This window comes from Pelmatolapia mariae, linkage group LG4, assembly GCF_036321145.2.
Source record: "Pelmatolapia mariae isolate MD_Pm_ZW linkage group LG4, Pm_UMD_F_2, whole genome shotgun sequence".
NCBI lineage: Eukaryota > Metazoa > Chordata > Actinopteri > Cichliformes > Cichlidae > Pelmatolapia > Pelmatolapia mariae.
Genome location: NC_086230.1, coordinates 9480001 through 9496290, shown reverse-complemented (window position 1 = coordinate 9496290; position 16290 = coordinate 9480001). Strand labels below are relative to the sequence as shown.

At 40.4% G+C, this 16290-nt stretch overlaps 1 protein-coding gene across 1 annotated transcript in view; it reads right to left on the bottom strand.

Moving 5' to 3' along the window:
* Positions 1 to 5061: 5061 nt before the first annotated feature.
* The window catches only part of grb2b (growth factor receptor-bound protein 2b), a 26060-nt gene continuing 14831 nt past the window's right edge, over positions 5062 to 16290 (bottom strand). The window contains exons 3-6 of the mRNA XM_063471341.1: positions 11872 to 11969; positions 9365 to 9487; positions 8627 to 8795; positions 5062 to 7232 (exon numbers count right to left, since the gene is read on the bottom strand). Coding sequence (XP_063327411.1) covers positions 7047 to 7232; positions 8627 to 8795; positions 9365 to 9487; positions 11872 to 11969 — 576 coding nt within the window. The 3' untranslated portion in view covers positions 5062 to 7046. The remainder of the gene's footprint in view (positions 7233 to 8626; positions 8796 to 9364; positions 9488 to 11871; positions 11970 to 16290) is intronic.

Here is a 16290-nt window from a genome sequence, read left to right as displayed (position 1 = left end):
CTGCAGGACACCGGCCCTCGGGGCCTGGAATTGCCCACCCTGGAATAAAAGGTATTTATATGTGTAACAACATTGAAATTACCTAATAATATGGACAAATACTATTCTAATACAATGAAGCAGGCTTAAAATGACAACTGAACAGTTTCATGTGAAAAATCTTGTACTTTTTATTAATTATGGAAACAAAATGCATGTTTTCCACCAATGCTGCCAGGCATTTCCACCCCAAAATACCAGAAGTGGTGCCCAAAAGCTAACAACAGCACAGCACCACAAAACCACAGAGGAAAGGAAAACGACCGCTTCTGCTTGCAACATTGCGTAATAAAATGTCAGCCAGTCATATCCATGTGTCATGCCAGTAACTCCGAGGTCATCACTACGTGGTCTGGTTTTAGGATTTAGTTTGGCGACTGGAATTTTTTAAAAAGTCTTTTAAAAGGCCACATTACATTATGTAAAGTTTCAGGTTGTTTTCCCTTTCATTTTTATCTTAGAGACAGTTGCAATGAAAAAAAAAGAAAGAATAATGCCAAAGGATTATTTTTACATCCACAAAAAGACAAATGAGGCTGAGCCAAAGTCATGCATTCTGTAGATCTTTCCAGCACGCCATTCAGTACTAAAGCAGCACGCTATGTGGCCCTATGCAAATAACCTAAACAGGGGAAAATCTACGAGATCGGATGATAAGCTTTGTGTATTTTACATGTAAAAATTGCATATCTCTCTGTCATGCATTTCCTCAAACGGCCAAATCCAGTCACACACAAATATATAATCTATCTAAGAACAACTATGCCAATGCACACGCGTATTCAGACAGAGTTTAATAGTAATGCTCAGAATGGCACAAACAGGTCATATGCGCTCCTCACTTGTAAATCCTCAAATCGTGATAAAGTGTCCACAGAGCAGAGCAGAGAGCCTTTGAAGCTGACGCTGCTATTGTCGCCTGCTATAGCAGCACCATATGGCAAATAGCCTTGTCAAGCATGAGAGGCCAAACCCCCTGGGGCAGAGTTTGTACTCAGGCCTTATACTTTTTGAAAGGCCTCCCAGAATTCTGAGTGGCCTATAACTGTATAAGGTTTAAACATACACATACCCAGCAGAAAAACCCTGACATTCACTTTATTTCAGTCGCTATACTGGTCAACAGATGTGGCAGAGTGAGCGTCTCATCAGGTTTCATAACTGGTAAATGTCAGAAAGATGAATAGATGCACTGGAGCGGGATGCTATCCTACAGACCCAGGATGCATTCCAGCTGAGCGGGCTAGAAAGAGGACAGCAGCGTTGATGTAACAGTGTCTGTTTAAGGCAGTCTGTGGCAACCCCCCCTCCCAAAAAAACTGAAGGCTGAGAGAGGAGCCACACTGAAGGGAAGAGCTTAAGTGGCACTCTTGAGTGCTACAAGTCGAAATGTGGAGCAGACAGAGCAGCAGACCGTGGCTAACGTGCTGTTAAAGATCTCGGTGGGCTGCAGCAGGGAGCTGCACGCAGAGCACCCCGGGGTTCTCTCTCTGAGAGAAATGAAATTGTGAGCTTCCTCCTCACTGCATCTAAAGATCAACTGACACGGCCGCGTCATCTGTGCCTTAGGAAACAGAAAGACATTTGGAGAGCTTTACAGTGAAATGAGGCCTAATGTCTTGACTTACCCGTTCTTAGAAACTCACTGACTGTTTCACTGCCACGATTCTGGACTCTCAAAGGATTCCCAACAGTATTATCAACAGGTCTGATGGAGTGATGGAGAACAGGGGCGGCACCAAGGGGGGACCAGAGGGGGCACTGGCCACCCCCTAAAATTTGATGCCCCCCAGTGGCCCCTCCATGGCAAAACTGTCATATAATAGTAATAATGTAATAAGCTGGCAGAGAAGCTGGTGCCAATCCCTGGACAGATCAATGGTGCATCTCAGGGCCAACATAGAGATAGGCAACAGTTCGCACTCTTACATGCTCTAATACTTATTGGTCTTCCCTGTCTTTACATTCTGGCAGAGTGAATCTTAAGCTGCTTCCACTCCCCCCACCAAAACAACAACAACAACAACAACAACACAAATTGCATCTGAATGAGTGAGATTACCCAATGCTAGTGTATTAAAAAGGATAAATCATTCACATGTCGTTTTGTATGCACGCTTCAAACATACTGTCCTGTATATGAGTTTACATGAATCCTGCACCAAACTTGCAGTCTGTATTAGCTGCAGTTCAAGCATGCACGGAAAGTCTAAAAATAACATCTGTTCATTAATTATGACATCGGGTTTCTTTTCCACATCAGTACTGATGAATGCAACTCTCAAAAAGTCGTTGTTTGTTTTTTCCTTCTGAGGTTCCAATAAATGCTTAACACCCATTCACAGATGATAAAACAATCTGTGCTTTCAGTGAGTCGTAACGAGTTACAGCACAATCTGCTGAAAATCAAAGTGGGCCTGCCACTGCGATCTGTTTCTCATAGCAAGTTTCAGGTCTGCAAGCTCATTATCATACTGCAGTGACATGCAGAGAAACCACTTGCCCTGAATGTAGTTGGGGGAAAAAACCCTATTTAAAACATTAAGCAAGGTTAAAAGTTAAAAGTACAGCATGTAATATTGGTCAGCATAACACATTTCTCTCTTACAGATGAAAACTTGAATTTGTAAATGATAAAATTTGACCTTATGTTGTACATTTATTTAGTCATATATACAGTCCAAAGACTGTATATTAAAGATGGAATTCACCCAGTGGTTTCCCTTTTTTTTGGTGGGGGGCGGAACCGGCTGTGACAAGGGATTCTGCATGCTCATATTGTATACTGCTTTATTTTTTATTTTACGCTTTATGTAATCATAAAACACAAAATTATGCATTTAAATACATGTTTGTTAAGCCACTTAACACCAATCTGTGAATCATACAAGGTCAAGAAATCCAGGAGGCAAACCACTGTTGTGTCTAAGAATTGCAGACACCTTAGCACTTTTCCTACAGGTGGTCAGGAGAAAGATTCAACAGCAAGCATCCACAGCTATCTGTAAAACACGTTGGAGGCTATATCATGGCTTGGGCTTCTTCTATATTTGTATTTCCATGTATGTTTGCATGTTTCAATGAATCACTGCATGTATCTCCCATTTTCTTAGGAAAATATAAAACAATACAGGGTGGTTCTGGACTTTTGTGCAGTACTGTAGATCAAGAGAGCTGAGGGCCATTTTCACCACTTCTCTACAGTTTGACATGTTGCACCCGGCTGATTGAATGCAAGTTCAAGGCATTTCTGCAATAACGTTATTTTTTTTTTACTGTCATTTATATACAGTCTTAGGTCTGAAATGTTTGCTATTTTTAGCACAAAAATAACATTTTAAAGACAAGTTAAAAAACATAAAACACCATCAATCCATCTTCTTCAGCTTATCCAGTTCAGCATTGCAGCCTGTCCCAGCTGTCACAGGGTGAGAGGCAGGGTACAACCTGGACAGGTCACCAGCCTGTTGCAGGGCCACCTGAAACACCACAAACAAAGGAAAACGCCATGTGCCTTTGTCCTGTATTTACTACTTCGTGCCAGAAAGATCGCCTTTTATGGTAAAAAAGTATAGACTGTATATAAAAGATGGGCGTAGCCACCGTTGCTTGTTTTGAAATGGAGCATGACGCATGAGGGTTTGCTCTGCTGACAGGTCAAGACTAATGAGTGTTTGCACAGTGTCAATCACAGAGAAGCCAATCCCTAAAACATATCCAGCTTTGTGGTGCATTTTAGGATTGTGTTTAAAGGTCGTACATGAAGTGACAAATAGGGTTGTCAACCCCTTGTTAGAAAAATGCATCTTTGAGTCACTTCAGCATCTTTTAAAGATAGAAGCCATGACCATCTTTTATAGGCAGTCTTTAGTTTAAAAACAAAACAAGAACACAACAACAAAACAACAAAATGCTATTTTTGTCGTTATGTCAGTCTGTGATGCGGGTTACTCAGCAGCAGGTTGAAAATACAGATACATACAGATATACACTTACTGCTGTTACCACCTACATTCTACTAAGTCTCTAACAACACGTAGGTGTTTCAACCTGCAACAGTTTAGAAAATTAAAGTTCAGTTTTCTAATAAATTATTGAAACGAGCAGATCGATATCACCATCATGTGTTTTTTTTAGACTGCTACTTCTCTTTTGTAACCAAAGCTGCTGTACCACATAAACTTTACAAAATAAAGATGATTGTGGTTCTGATCAAACTCCTTAAAAAACTTGTGGTAATCCAGTAGCAGCACATCCAACTATTTGTGTAGATGCGTTATGTCTTTAAATGAAGACAGAGCAGGGAAATGTGTATTAAAAAAATGTGGCTGTGACACTCAATTCAGGAAATGCTTGCGTTCCTGCGGCGCTGCTGCCATTTTCTATTTTTATTGTTGACGCAAGTTGACACGACTGCACATGGAGGAACTTTGCATGCAAGGCTTTTCTGCCGCAGAGGCGCTGCAAGATGTGAAGCAGCAGGATGACTGTGGGCTTTTGCTAGCACCGACAAGTTTTGTTGCCAACTCATTTTCATTCTTGGACTATTAGAGCAGCATTTCATTGTTTACTCTTCAAAATTGTCCTTGTTTATTTATTTATACTTTTTGCTGGGATTGGAGAATCACTTTAATCCAATCTGAAACAAGCCACGTCTTATGATTTGCTGCCCCTCATAATCAGGTTTGAACAGTTGTGTGGGGACTCTCTTTTGTGCTTTTGGCTCAGAGGGGCTACTCACAAAGGGTAACCTCAGTTTTATAGGCCATATTTAATTTGAGTGCAGCCACTGTGTATGCCAGAAAAAAAGCAAACGCACATTAAGTCTGCCTTGTACCAGTGGTCATTGCTCTTGTCCAGGCTTCTATACTTGAGTGAATTTCTGAGGCAACAACAACTTGTGTTCCTGTGGAATTTCAAATACAGAAGAACACACACTACAAAAACTTTGCATTTTTTAATAATTGCATTTTATTAATTGAAAACAAAAACAAAAAACAAAACAAAAAAATGCAAATTGAAAAAGAAAAAAAAAAGAAAAAAAAAAAAAAAAAGGGCAAAAACCAAAACATGATTAGGTAAGACAAGCAGAGACACTTAAATAAGAAGAGTTCCATGTTTGTGAGGGGAAAGGTGAAAGTGGGTTGATGCGGGAGGAAGGTGGAGGAAGGGTGTTGCTGAATGGGACATCTTGGATTATGTACACTGTCTCGCTGCAGGACTGGCAGGTCCCAAAAAGAGAGGGTGGGGCAGGAGGGGGTTGGGGGCTCAAAATAGCAGGTCGGAGACACTGAAACACCAGAGAGAAAGGCACTATCCAGAGAACAAGAAAACAGAAACCAGTTATACAAACACGGTAAACATGCACGCACACACGCACACAGGACCAGACATGAAATTAAAATGACAACACCGTGCTTACTGCAGCACAACTTGGAACGAAGAAAACAAACAAAAAAACAAAAACAAAGTCTTTTACATCATTTACAGATGACCTCTCAACTTGAAGCATAAAAGACAATCTCAGGTTTCTGAACTGCTGATCTGTGCCAGCTGCAGATCTACACTGGTGATTATTACACAACGTGATTATCCGAACTCAGCCTCTACGCTACGTGCATGTATTACAAGGAGGAGAGTGTCTGCATATGCATGCATGAAATGAATGTGTTTGAATGTGTTAACTGCCTCTACTTATCCTCATTCACCAGTCTCTTCACAAATAAACACTAACTTTTTTTTTTTTGCTGTTTTTTTCTCTCTACAAGTCTTAAAATCCCTTGCGTGGTTGTGAAATTCAGTTCTCCGACCTAGCTTCCCTCATGTTTGTGTCTATAGACTCGGTCAGCTACATTCACTGCCCTGGTAAAAAAAGAAAAATGGCTGCAATAAATATATTGGCTTTCGGAAAGGTTGCTGACCTTTATGTACAGGGCTCTGTGTGACAGCTCTTGCAGCATTCATGGCTCTGCTATGCTGGTCAACATTAGCTTCCTGACAGGACTTCTTCAGAGAATCGACTTTACTTTCTCTGCGTTACAGACAAAAACATTTTTCAAATGGAACTTGTGACCCTTTAAATGTTATGTGGTTTTATCTGAGAGCCCTCAGATAATGTAAAGGTTAAAAAAAAAACGAAACAAAATTGACAATTCATCACATTCTAGAGCTACTAGGTCTTATTCAGACTGACAGAAGATTGAACATAATTTACAAATGGAAAAAACCCCAAAACAATTTGTGATGAGAGGTAAAACAGACAAACACATACAAATATATAATATATATTCTTAAAAAAATGACTTCTCTCTATAATTGATTTATTTATGCAGCCTGAGGCTGATGTACAATTCTCTCGTGCCAATGATCTTAAACATGGAGACTTTATGTATTGTTGATGCAATCATCTTTTCCTCTCTTCTTTTTGTACATTTCTAAAACAGTTTCTTCTTTCTTTTTTTTTAAATTTTATATATTTTTATGTATTTTCTTTTCTTTAAAACAGAGTTAGGATTCATCAGTAGGCTCTTCATTCAGTTGATTAAAACAAAAAGTGGCAAAGAAAGCAGAACAAAAGAAAGGCAGACTGTTAGGAAGTTAAGGAGGAGACAGAAGCAGCTGTGGGAGCGGTTGAATCATTTGGTTATCTTCACGGTTGAAGCAGGACGCTAATGTATGCTGCATCTAGATTTCCCTCAAAGACAGTTCGGTCCTCGCTGAGGCGTTCACTGTGAACATTCTCAGCACATATAAAAGTTGATTTTTTTGCTCAGCTGTCACCCACACAGCGTCGCCCACGACAGCGTTGCTCCTGTCATTTTTATTCTCTGTCTTTCAGTTGTTTGCGTTCTCTTTGCTCCCATTATCGTGGGATGGCCGAGAGAGAGGTGGGAAGGGGGTTGGGCTTGGGAAGGGTGGGGTTCAGATGAGATCGAAAACGATGATGATGGTGGTGGTGGTGATGGTTGCTGTTGTGGTGGTGGTTGTTGTTTACATGGTCTGACTGTTTACATGTTCTGACTGACAGGCGTGACGTAGTTGCGAGGGAACATGCCCGTTTGGCCGTGGCAGCCTCCTTTCCACCAGTTGGGGTCAGAGTTGTCCAGGACTTGAATGAAGTCACCGCGTCGGAAACCCAACTCGCCTTCCTCCTGGGGGTCAAAGTCAAAGAGTGCCTGCACATATGTGGGATTCTGCGGGATCGAAAGATGATGGTTAGCAAAACTGCAGCAATGGGGATGCAATGAAACTAAAGAAAAACACTGGAATCCACACTGACTGTCAACTGTAAACGAGACAAAATTCATGTTCTGAGCACCCTACACCCTAACGCCACAATAACAGACAATATCCATGACTACAACGAATTAAATCAATTCTGTGAAGCTTCAAAAATCGACAGTTTCCTTCATTTCATTTTCTTACAGTCTGCTTTGTGATCTTTATGAAACCTCTGCAGTCTGCAGCTTTTGCTCACACACACACTTGCTACCTCACTCTGTCCTCTCCCACTACCTGCCTCCGACACCCACAGATACACTTGACTCTCTATCAGTCTCTCTCTTCCTCTGGTTTACCTGCAACTTCTTAAATGTAAGTTTGACTCATGTTTCCTCTTCATCCTCTGTGCAACTAACCCTGCAACATGTCCCTCAGTCTGCAGCTTTACCGCATCTAACGCCACTACAAAACCACTACTGCTAGTTCAATGTGACATCAAGATTCAATCCGAGCGTCCAAACACAGCTGCACGTTAATAGGCAGGGTTGTCAGAGAAGAGATCACGCATTACAGAAATAGTTGCTAGATTTTTATCTGACCTCTGGCTGCCATCTATGGTTTTTATACTGACACATGAGCCAAGAGTTCTTTAATAGCTTCAGAAGAGTATCATCTCCTCTAGCTGAAAATGCAACTGCAATTCTCAAATAATCAGCTGCTCCTTTCTAAACCTTTTTCATAACCAATTTGGAATCCAGGACAGCAGGTAACCTTTTGTGTGGTCTGTGGACTATTTTAATCAACCACTGACAGCTGTGTGTACGCATTCTCCAGTGAAAGAACAACATAACACAGTGTGATCAGGCAAATCGTGCATCTGTATTACTCATTTCAATATTATCTCCAAAATATTAATGCAAATGATCTAAGCAAAAACATGTCCTCAGAATACACAAATACAAATTTGAGGGACAGTTTTCCATTCTGCTTCAACATAACATTTCAGTTTTACTCATATACCTTTAAACAGTCAGAAATCAAAGCAACTACCTCCACTCACACATGTGCACTGCATGATGTGCAAGTGAAAATGAAAAGTGCACAACTACATATTGGTCTTAATGGTTCTGCCCTCATGTGCGGTCCTTTTAAATCCGAACACCAAGATGCTAAACGCATGTCTGTGTCTAGAAAAATCTACGTACAGTAGTCTGTCAAAGACACTGGACCGCATGTTTTTCTTAGTGTTTTCTGCACCTTATGCTACTGTGGTTTCAATCTTTTTTTTTTTTTTGGGGGGGGGGGGGGGGGAAGAGAGAGACTTGTAACCCACAGCTCGTTTCGCTATGTGCGTGTCACGTCTTACCTGGGGGACCTGCTCTATATCTCGGAGAAAGATCTGCTGATTGCGGGAGACTGAGTTCAAGCGGTGGTATTCCACCAAGTCATTGAGGGAGTTAAACTTCACCACCCATAGGAAATACTTTCCAGCTCCGTCACGAAGAACCTTGAAGTGCTGGACATCATTTCCAAACCTAGAGAAGGTCACAGAGGGGACAGTAAGCGACAACTTCTGACAGAAGTACCTAGATGCCCTGAAGGCAGTGCAAATTAGACATACAAACCACCACTTATCAAATAGGGATGTCTGACAGCCTTGTAAGTATTAGTCAAATGAATCAACATGCTGGTAACAGATTGGCATTCGTTCCAAAGCAACTAACTGGAATCAGAACAGTTCAGACAGTAATTAAGATCCATATCTTGGCATCAACTTTACATGTCGCCTACTGTTCTTTCCAGAAGGACAGAATGAACAAAGACAGACAAGAGGAAATGTGTGTGTGTGTGTGTGTGTGTGTCAGCTGTAAAGTTAAGAACACTGAAGGCTCCGGTCCAACATGGCAAACACTGGCCACTGGAGGGCATCACTGAGACTTCACCAGAATAGGGAAGTGGCTTTGTTGATGACTCAAACATGCCAAATATGGAAACTTAGGAACCTGATCAAATGTCAGGAAACCATGTGCTGATATAATGATAATAGTAAACTGTATTTATAGATAACCAAGTGTGATACTAGTTGTTTCTATGTGATACTCACTTCACAGACAGAGAGAAATCCCCCGGTGCACTCTCGCTCTCTCTGATGAGGAAAGCGCCATCGTGCCTCTGTTTGTTTAGCATCTCCTCTGCTTTGGCACGGGGAATCTTCCCAAAGAACCACCTGGAGAGGCAAGCAGAGAGGACTCAGTGTCACATGACCGATGATACAAAACACCAAGCTCTCCCAAAGGTGGCAGGCTTCGAGCCCAGTTATACAGGGAACAAAATATGACTGAGACTACATCCATTGAAAACAAACAAATAACAAAAAAAGCAACTTTTACTTTGTTTTTACCATAAACAACATCCTACTGAGTCACTTTGAACCCAGTCTGTGGAATTCGGCTACACAAGTCTTTCCTTTTAAGAAATGACTAAAAAACATGTTTCTGCAAGCTTCTACTTAGGTTTAACACACACCGTTATTTATAGAAAGTTATTTATAAATCTGTATTGTAGGTCCCTTTTAAAACCTTATCTGATAACCTTTTACAGTAATATTGCGCAACCTCACTTGACTTTTGCATCTACTAAGCCAAAAGGGGTGTTTCATGAATACACACCTGAAGTAAGGGGAAAGTTACGAGCACTTGTCAGTCCTATCTTCAAGAAAGGAAAGTGATCTCCATATTAAAATTAAATAGGTTCTGTTAATGATAAAAGGGACTCGTAGACTTTCGTAATCTTTCTAAAAACCACACATGAAGAGCAATGAAAACACAGCTTGACCTCAACTCTCACATTGGCTTAGAAATGAGTGATTCAATCTGAGGTTTTGAGATGTGTTTATTAGGTTTTAAAATGCAAACTCTTTTTTTTCTTTTTACACACTTGAACACAGGACAATGCTGGGATAATTATTTGCAGTAGTCATTTCTAAAATATAGCAAATCTGTTTACCATTTACCAATCGTTAAATCTGTTTACTAGTGAAAATAATGTTTGAGAAGCTGGGTACAGCACTTACTGTCCGCTACTGTGTTCTATGCAAATTTATTAGACTATTAGCTTATCTAGTCCTACATGGACACTACACAGATTCTGTACTAACAAGCTTGCAGGGTTAAGTCTGTTTAGGGTCCAGGTTGACTGAGTGGGACAGGCTGAGAAACGTTCAGGGCTGCAGTGCTTCTGTTGTGAGTGAAAGCAGCTTAATATATCACAGTGAGTGAGATTTATAAAGACTGGCAGAGAGAGGAAGAGAAAAATGGGAGACAAAGCAAGTGAAGGCTTTTTGCTTGTGTAAATAATTAAAAAGTATAGTCAGCCCAAAGACGAAATCTTGGCTCCTTTACACATAGGTGAAGATCAATAATGTAATGGCCAACTCTTAATCTGCTTTGTATCAGGCTTGGCAGGACAGTAAGCCTGTGCAGAGTCCCTTTCCCTATTTGATAAAAGTAATAGCAGAGCAATTACTGGAGCCAAGAAAACAGAAGCACTGGCATCAGAAACACGTCCACCTCTGTGAGAGGGAATTATCGAAACCATTTGTGTTCTTCCATTATTACATAACCGCACGGATAACCCACAAAACACCATTACTACTGGTAAGAGAAACAGAAATGCTCTTCTGCGAACTGTTGTACAGCACAGCTGTGTGTGCATTTCTGTTAGGGAGTGCGAGTGCCTGGTGCTTTGGCTCTTTATTTTCAAAACAAAGAAAACTCGATATCACTGCTGTCACTACCATTTCTACTTCACTACTGTATTGAATAGTTTCCATCTGTAAACATTACAGTAAATATACAACCTGGATGTCTTTCTCAGTGAACATCTGACTTGTGCTGCGTTGAAAGTGAGAAGTATGTACAACTTAGTAAGCTTGTCATGTTGACATTTACGGAAAGCAACTGGGGAACAAATTCAGCAGTTTTTAGGTTCAGATGGCAGCAGATTAACTGTGTCTGAGAGGGCCTGCACAATATCTGCTCACAGCATGCTCATTATGAAGCAGATAAGGAAACATGTTTTTAAAAAGGAAAAAAAAAAAAAGTTTTGGGCCACACTGTTGAGAACCATCATACAATTATAATTAGTGTTGACGGACTGAAGTAGTACAGATGCATGAAGCCCAGCTGAAAATCGATTCCCCATAACAATAATAAAATTCTGCAAACACTTTAGTATTGTTGTTAAATCTGTACAAATGATAGGCAAACACACACTAAAGAAAAGGCTGATCAATAAGATCTCCCTTGAAAGGTACATCTGATAGCAATGATGCAGGAGGTCAATATTCAATTAACTGTAAGAGGCCTTGAGCACATTAATAAAGAGAGAGCTAATTTGGCACTAAACACAGGTCCAGAGGTAATTGTCCTCTTGAGGACCAAGCCAGGAGTGATCTCAAGGGCTCTCTCTCACCCTCACACTCGGTCAAGTCTGCTCAGGTTGCATATCACTGAACAAAAGCTCCCCTGTTCACACTTCAAAAATCAGTTAATATGTCCAATTTAATGATTTGCTATGAAAGAGTACAGATGCATAAGTGACAATACTTACGGATGGGGTTTCATCTGTATGTAATTCTTGGGGATGAAGCCTTCTCTTCCATCCTGCTCTGCCTTGTACCAGTTTTGATCACACTCTTCATTTAATACCTGGTGTTGGAAAAGAAAAGAAAAGAAAAAAACAAAACAAAACAGAGAGGTCATTCAAGTTAAAATGTCAACAAATGAAAAGCAAACTTATAAATTGAGCCTTACGGCAACTGGTTTAATTTCCTGTTATGTCAAGGTGGTGATTGTACTGCATACTAGAGAAGCTTTTAGTAAATATTAGCAAAGTACAAAAAACACTGAGGCAAAAGCAGCCTGCAACTTAAAACAAATGTAGCTTTAACCATAGATTTAAGCTGGCAAAAGAACAATGAATGTGCCCTAAACTTTAAAGCTATAGAAACTAACAAGCTAGTAATATCAGAGAGACACAAGACAGCTGTGAGGCCATTCAAGTCTGACAAGACAGAACCACAGTGCAGGTGTGCTGGGCTTGTGATTCAACCATGTGTGTCACAATTTAATGTGCCTCTAAATGAATGCGTGTGAGGGAGGTCATGCAAGAGAAAAGGAGGGGAAAAAAACACAACAACCAAAAAATAGTATTTGGGCATTTCCCAATGTTAACCCCAAATCTTAATCTAAATGAATGTCACGTCACTTAATCCATTATTATTATTAGTCAATTACAGAGCCTACCAGAAGTTTCATATATTTCTTGTCTCCGATTCAGTGCGATGGGAGTATAATGGTAGATAATGACTGCATCATGCTCGCCCTGACATGCTCTAAATGTGCTCAGATGAGACACAGTTTCCTGCCGAGTAGGGGGGGGGGTTGTAGGTGTTTCACAAATATTAGGAACATAACTGATGACAAATCTAACTGCAAAGACAGAGAACATCCTCATTTTCAGAAGCTACTTCAGAAAATACCTGTGACAGCATGTTGACAATTGCGCAACGATAGTGTGGCTTTTAACGCAAGTTTTTTCGGTTTGTAACCCTGATTTCTGTGGGCAGAGTCTGTCTCCATAATGTGTGTGTGAGGAGCACGCTACAGAATGCTACTGAACAATCCCCTGTGTTACGTTGCCTAACGGTGTTTGTACTCCATTCTCAGCAGCACAACGTGTTACTCTGAGATCATCGCACTCACATCTGTGCCATTCTAAACAACAGCAGGCAGGAACAAAAATTACTCTTAGAGAAGGGAGATGTAAATAAGGAATGCTCAAGAACGTTAAATCTCAGTGTTGCAGCCAAATATTAGTACTGGCCAATACTGGCATGTTGACTGAGATCGGCATATTAGCAGATAAGATGGCATTCAGAGATATCAGTGGCAGATATTTATCTGGCATGTTGCATAATTCTGCCCTCGCTAAATGTTCAACTGTGGGATGAAGAGCTGAGAAATTTGAAAAGGGATTCCTTGTTTCCCTGACACAAAGGGGAAAACTTATTTTAAAGCTTCGAATTTTGGTGCTCCCCTACCAAACCTTCTTTACCACTCACCACTGACTGAAACCGACAATTATAGAGATCTGTGAATAGCATAAAATACTGAGAATGAGATGCCCTGTAAAACAGACCCCAATAGTTGGGTCTCCATATCCTTGTGGAAAAGCCTTCGCTGATAATTTAGCTTCAAATATATAAGTTGAAGAATTACACTACATCCCCCCTTAAAGTTAATTATGCATTACATAACATTGGTACCATGTTTATACTTTCAAGAAGCATCTTGACATGTAGGTTTGAAGGAAACTAAGCTCTAGCTTAGAGTCACATAGCTTTTATGTGAATGACAACACAAAAAGGATTCAAATCCTATCCAAGAATGACTTATGTCCAGCACCAGCAGTGTATAAAGCCTGAAATGAAATAAATATGTGACACACATGTTACACAACCAAGCTGTCATTTGTTTGATTCTTTAAGAAGCTTTTAAGTAAAGCAGTACTAGCATTAAGCTCCACTCTGTCATCCAGTCAGAAATCTGAGTTGAAGGATGGTTCAGTTCTGAGCGAGTAACGTCTGCTAAAATCCCCCCACCATCTTGGATCAGACTTTCCTTGCATAATTTGGAGAAAATATTTTTAGCTAGAGTATGCACCCCATCCCTAATGCAGCATCACACATCAACGTGCCCCTCTATTATAATCACATTTTCCCACTTTGCTGGCCCCCTCCCCTCCACTTAAATTCACAATTTACCCTTTGCCCATCCCCAGACAGCTGTCTTGTTGGCGCAGTGAGTGATGTGGATCTATTTGCCTGCAGAATGCCAGCTGTCCCTCAACTCCCCAGCTGCTAACCCTGCACAAGACCAGCATTACTCAATGAGGGAGCGGCTTTAGAGAGTGAGGGGAAAAAAAGAAAATGCAATGAAGTGTGGGAAGGTAGATGTGTCCATATTCGCATGTGCAACAGTGGATACAGGGAAAACTGTAGTACAATGAAGTACAAGAAAGAGTGACTGTGTTTTCCCTAGTGAATGTAGCACTGTCAGAGCTACAAGTCAAAGGGCCTTAGCCTCTGGGATGGATGCAAGCACACAAAACTGGCTTTTTAAGAACAAGCCTTTAGAAAGACAGACTACCCAGACTAATACTGTGTGGCATCATTCAGTTCTCTGCAAACACAAAGCTGAATAGTTACTGCAAGTGGAGCATAACAAGACAAGACAAAAAGGTGTTTAATCTGGTGGTAGGCTGTATGAGAATTTATAGCTTCTAATTCAAGTTTTTCCAGGTCATCCTAGGTCTACAGAAAAATTCAGATCATAAATGTAAGACTAAATCCGAGAACAATATCCCAGTACATTTTATGGTAGGGAAAGTTTTACCTGAATCACAAAACTTTATGATAGCTATGAAAAGGAGTGAGGGTGGGGTCAAATCAACAGAGCAGATCTGGGGAGCACACATTCATGCTTCCTAAATAATTGATCACAAATTACTGCATGGCCCAGACTATTGGATCAACTGACAGAAATTTGTAGAGCAACACTAGCAGACTAATATGCAGAAATCAAACCATTAACTGTATCACTAACAGCCAGGCCATGCTCAACTGAAACACCGTCAGTAAGAGAAGATTTAATGAAAAAGTCAACAGCAAAGACTGATTATTACCCACAATATCTTTGAGATATTGGAAACTCCAAGTCAGTTTTGTAATACACACACTCCATATACTGTACATCCACTGTACATCGTGTGTTTGATTACATTAAGTTCTGCATGCATGGTTGCATAAATTGTTGACTCACAGGGTGGATCATTTTGAGACAGAAACAGCGCCCTGGGCGCACAATCATGAGCAACATGTGATGGTGCGAGTGACTGATTTGCCTGATCTATGTATGATGAAGTAGAACTCATCCAAGAAATCAGCATACAGTGTGCACCCTGTGGTTTCAGCAGTGCTGCGTATGAGGTAGAGGTGGCAAGAAATCTTAGTTGTCTTCTTCCCATCTACTAAAAACAAACATTAAAGCAACAAATACTGTAGGAGTACAAAATGTGCTCTTGTACTCTAGTGTAGGATGAAGAGTTGCCAACAAGTAAGAAAGGCAATGATTCATCTTCATGACCCAGGCTCAAGCCCACTTGTTGGCAAGCAGGCACTCTGCTGAAGCACCCTTCAAACCAAAGCAGCATCAGTCATGCTGTTCAAGTCACCCTCCACTCTGACCCCCCTCAAGGAAAAAAAAACTTTCTCAGCTTGATTAATTGTTGCATGTAGATTCATATGAGCAAAGGAGACTGAATGTGCAACTGAAAATGAAACTTGAAATGGCATTTTACATTTCATTTTCAGCTAGGTGACAAGATCACATTAGATTCAGACATTAGAAACAATGGAGCCCCTTCACAATCAAATACAGTAAAGTGTAGAGCAGGTTACAAATATATTTATCGGAATTAAAGTTTGTCACTTGTGAATCATGTCTCTTTTCTATCACTGTAGAGACTGACTGTCTGCTAGACACCGCAACATGCCATTAGGCCTCCTTAACTCAAACTTAGAAAAGAAAAAAAAAAAAGTCTAGTCTATGACTAAAGTTAATAACAGAGCACTGAGGTTGCTGCATTATACTGTATGCTTTAGTTTACAGTATAAATGTCTAAGACACACCATAGATTTGGCAGAAGATTACCCCCCCTAAAAGAAAACACACATTAAGTAAAAGGGGTATCCAAATGTACATTTTTACTCGATTAGTCAACTCTTTTGAGCTGTTCTTATACCTGTGAGAAAATAGTTAACAGGTAACAGTTAAAAAATGCATTCAAATCTTAAAAACAATTAAAATTATCTCCAATGTTCAAGCAACATATCCCTGAGTCATAGAAAAACAGTCTGAGAAGCTTTTAAACTTTTTAAGCAAGGAAGTAAAACCATCTCACGTAACC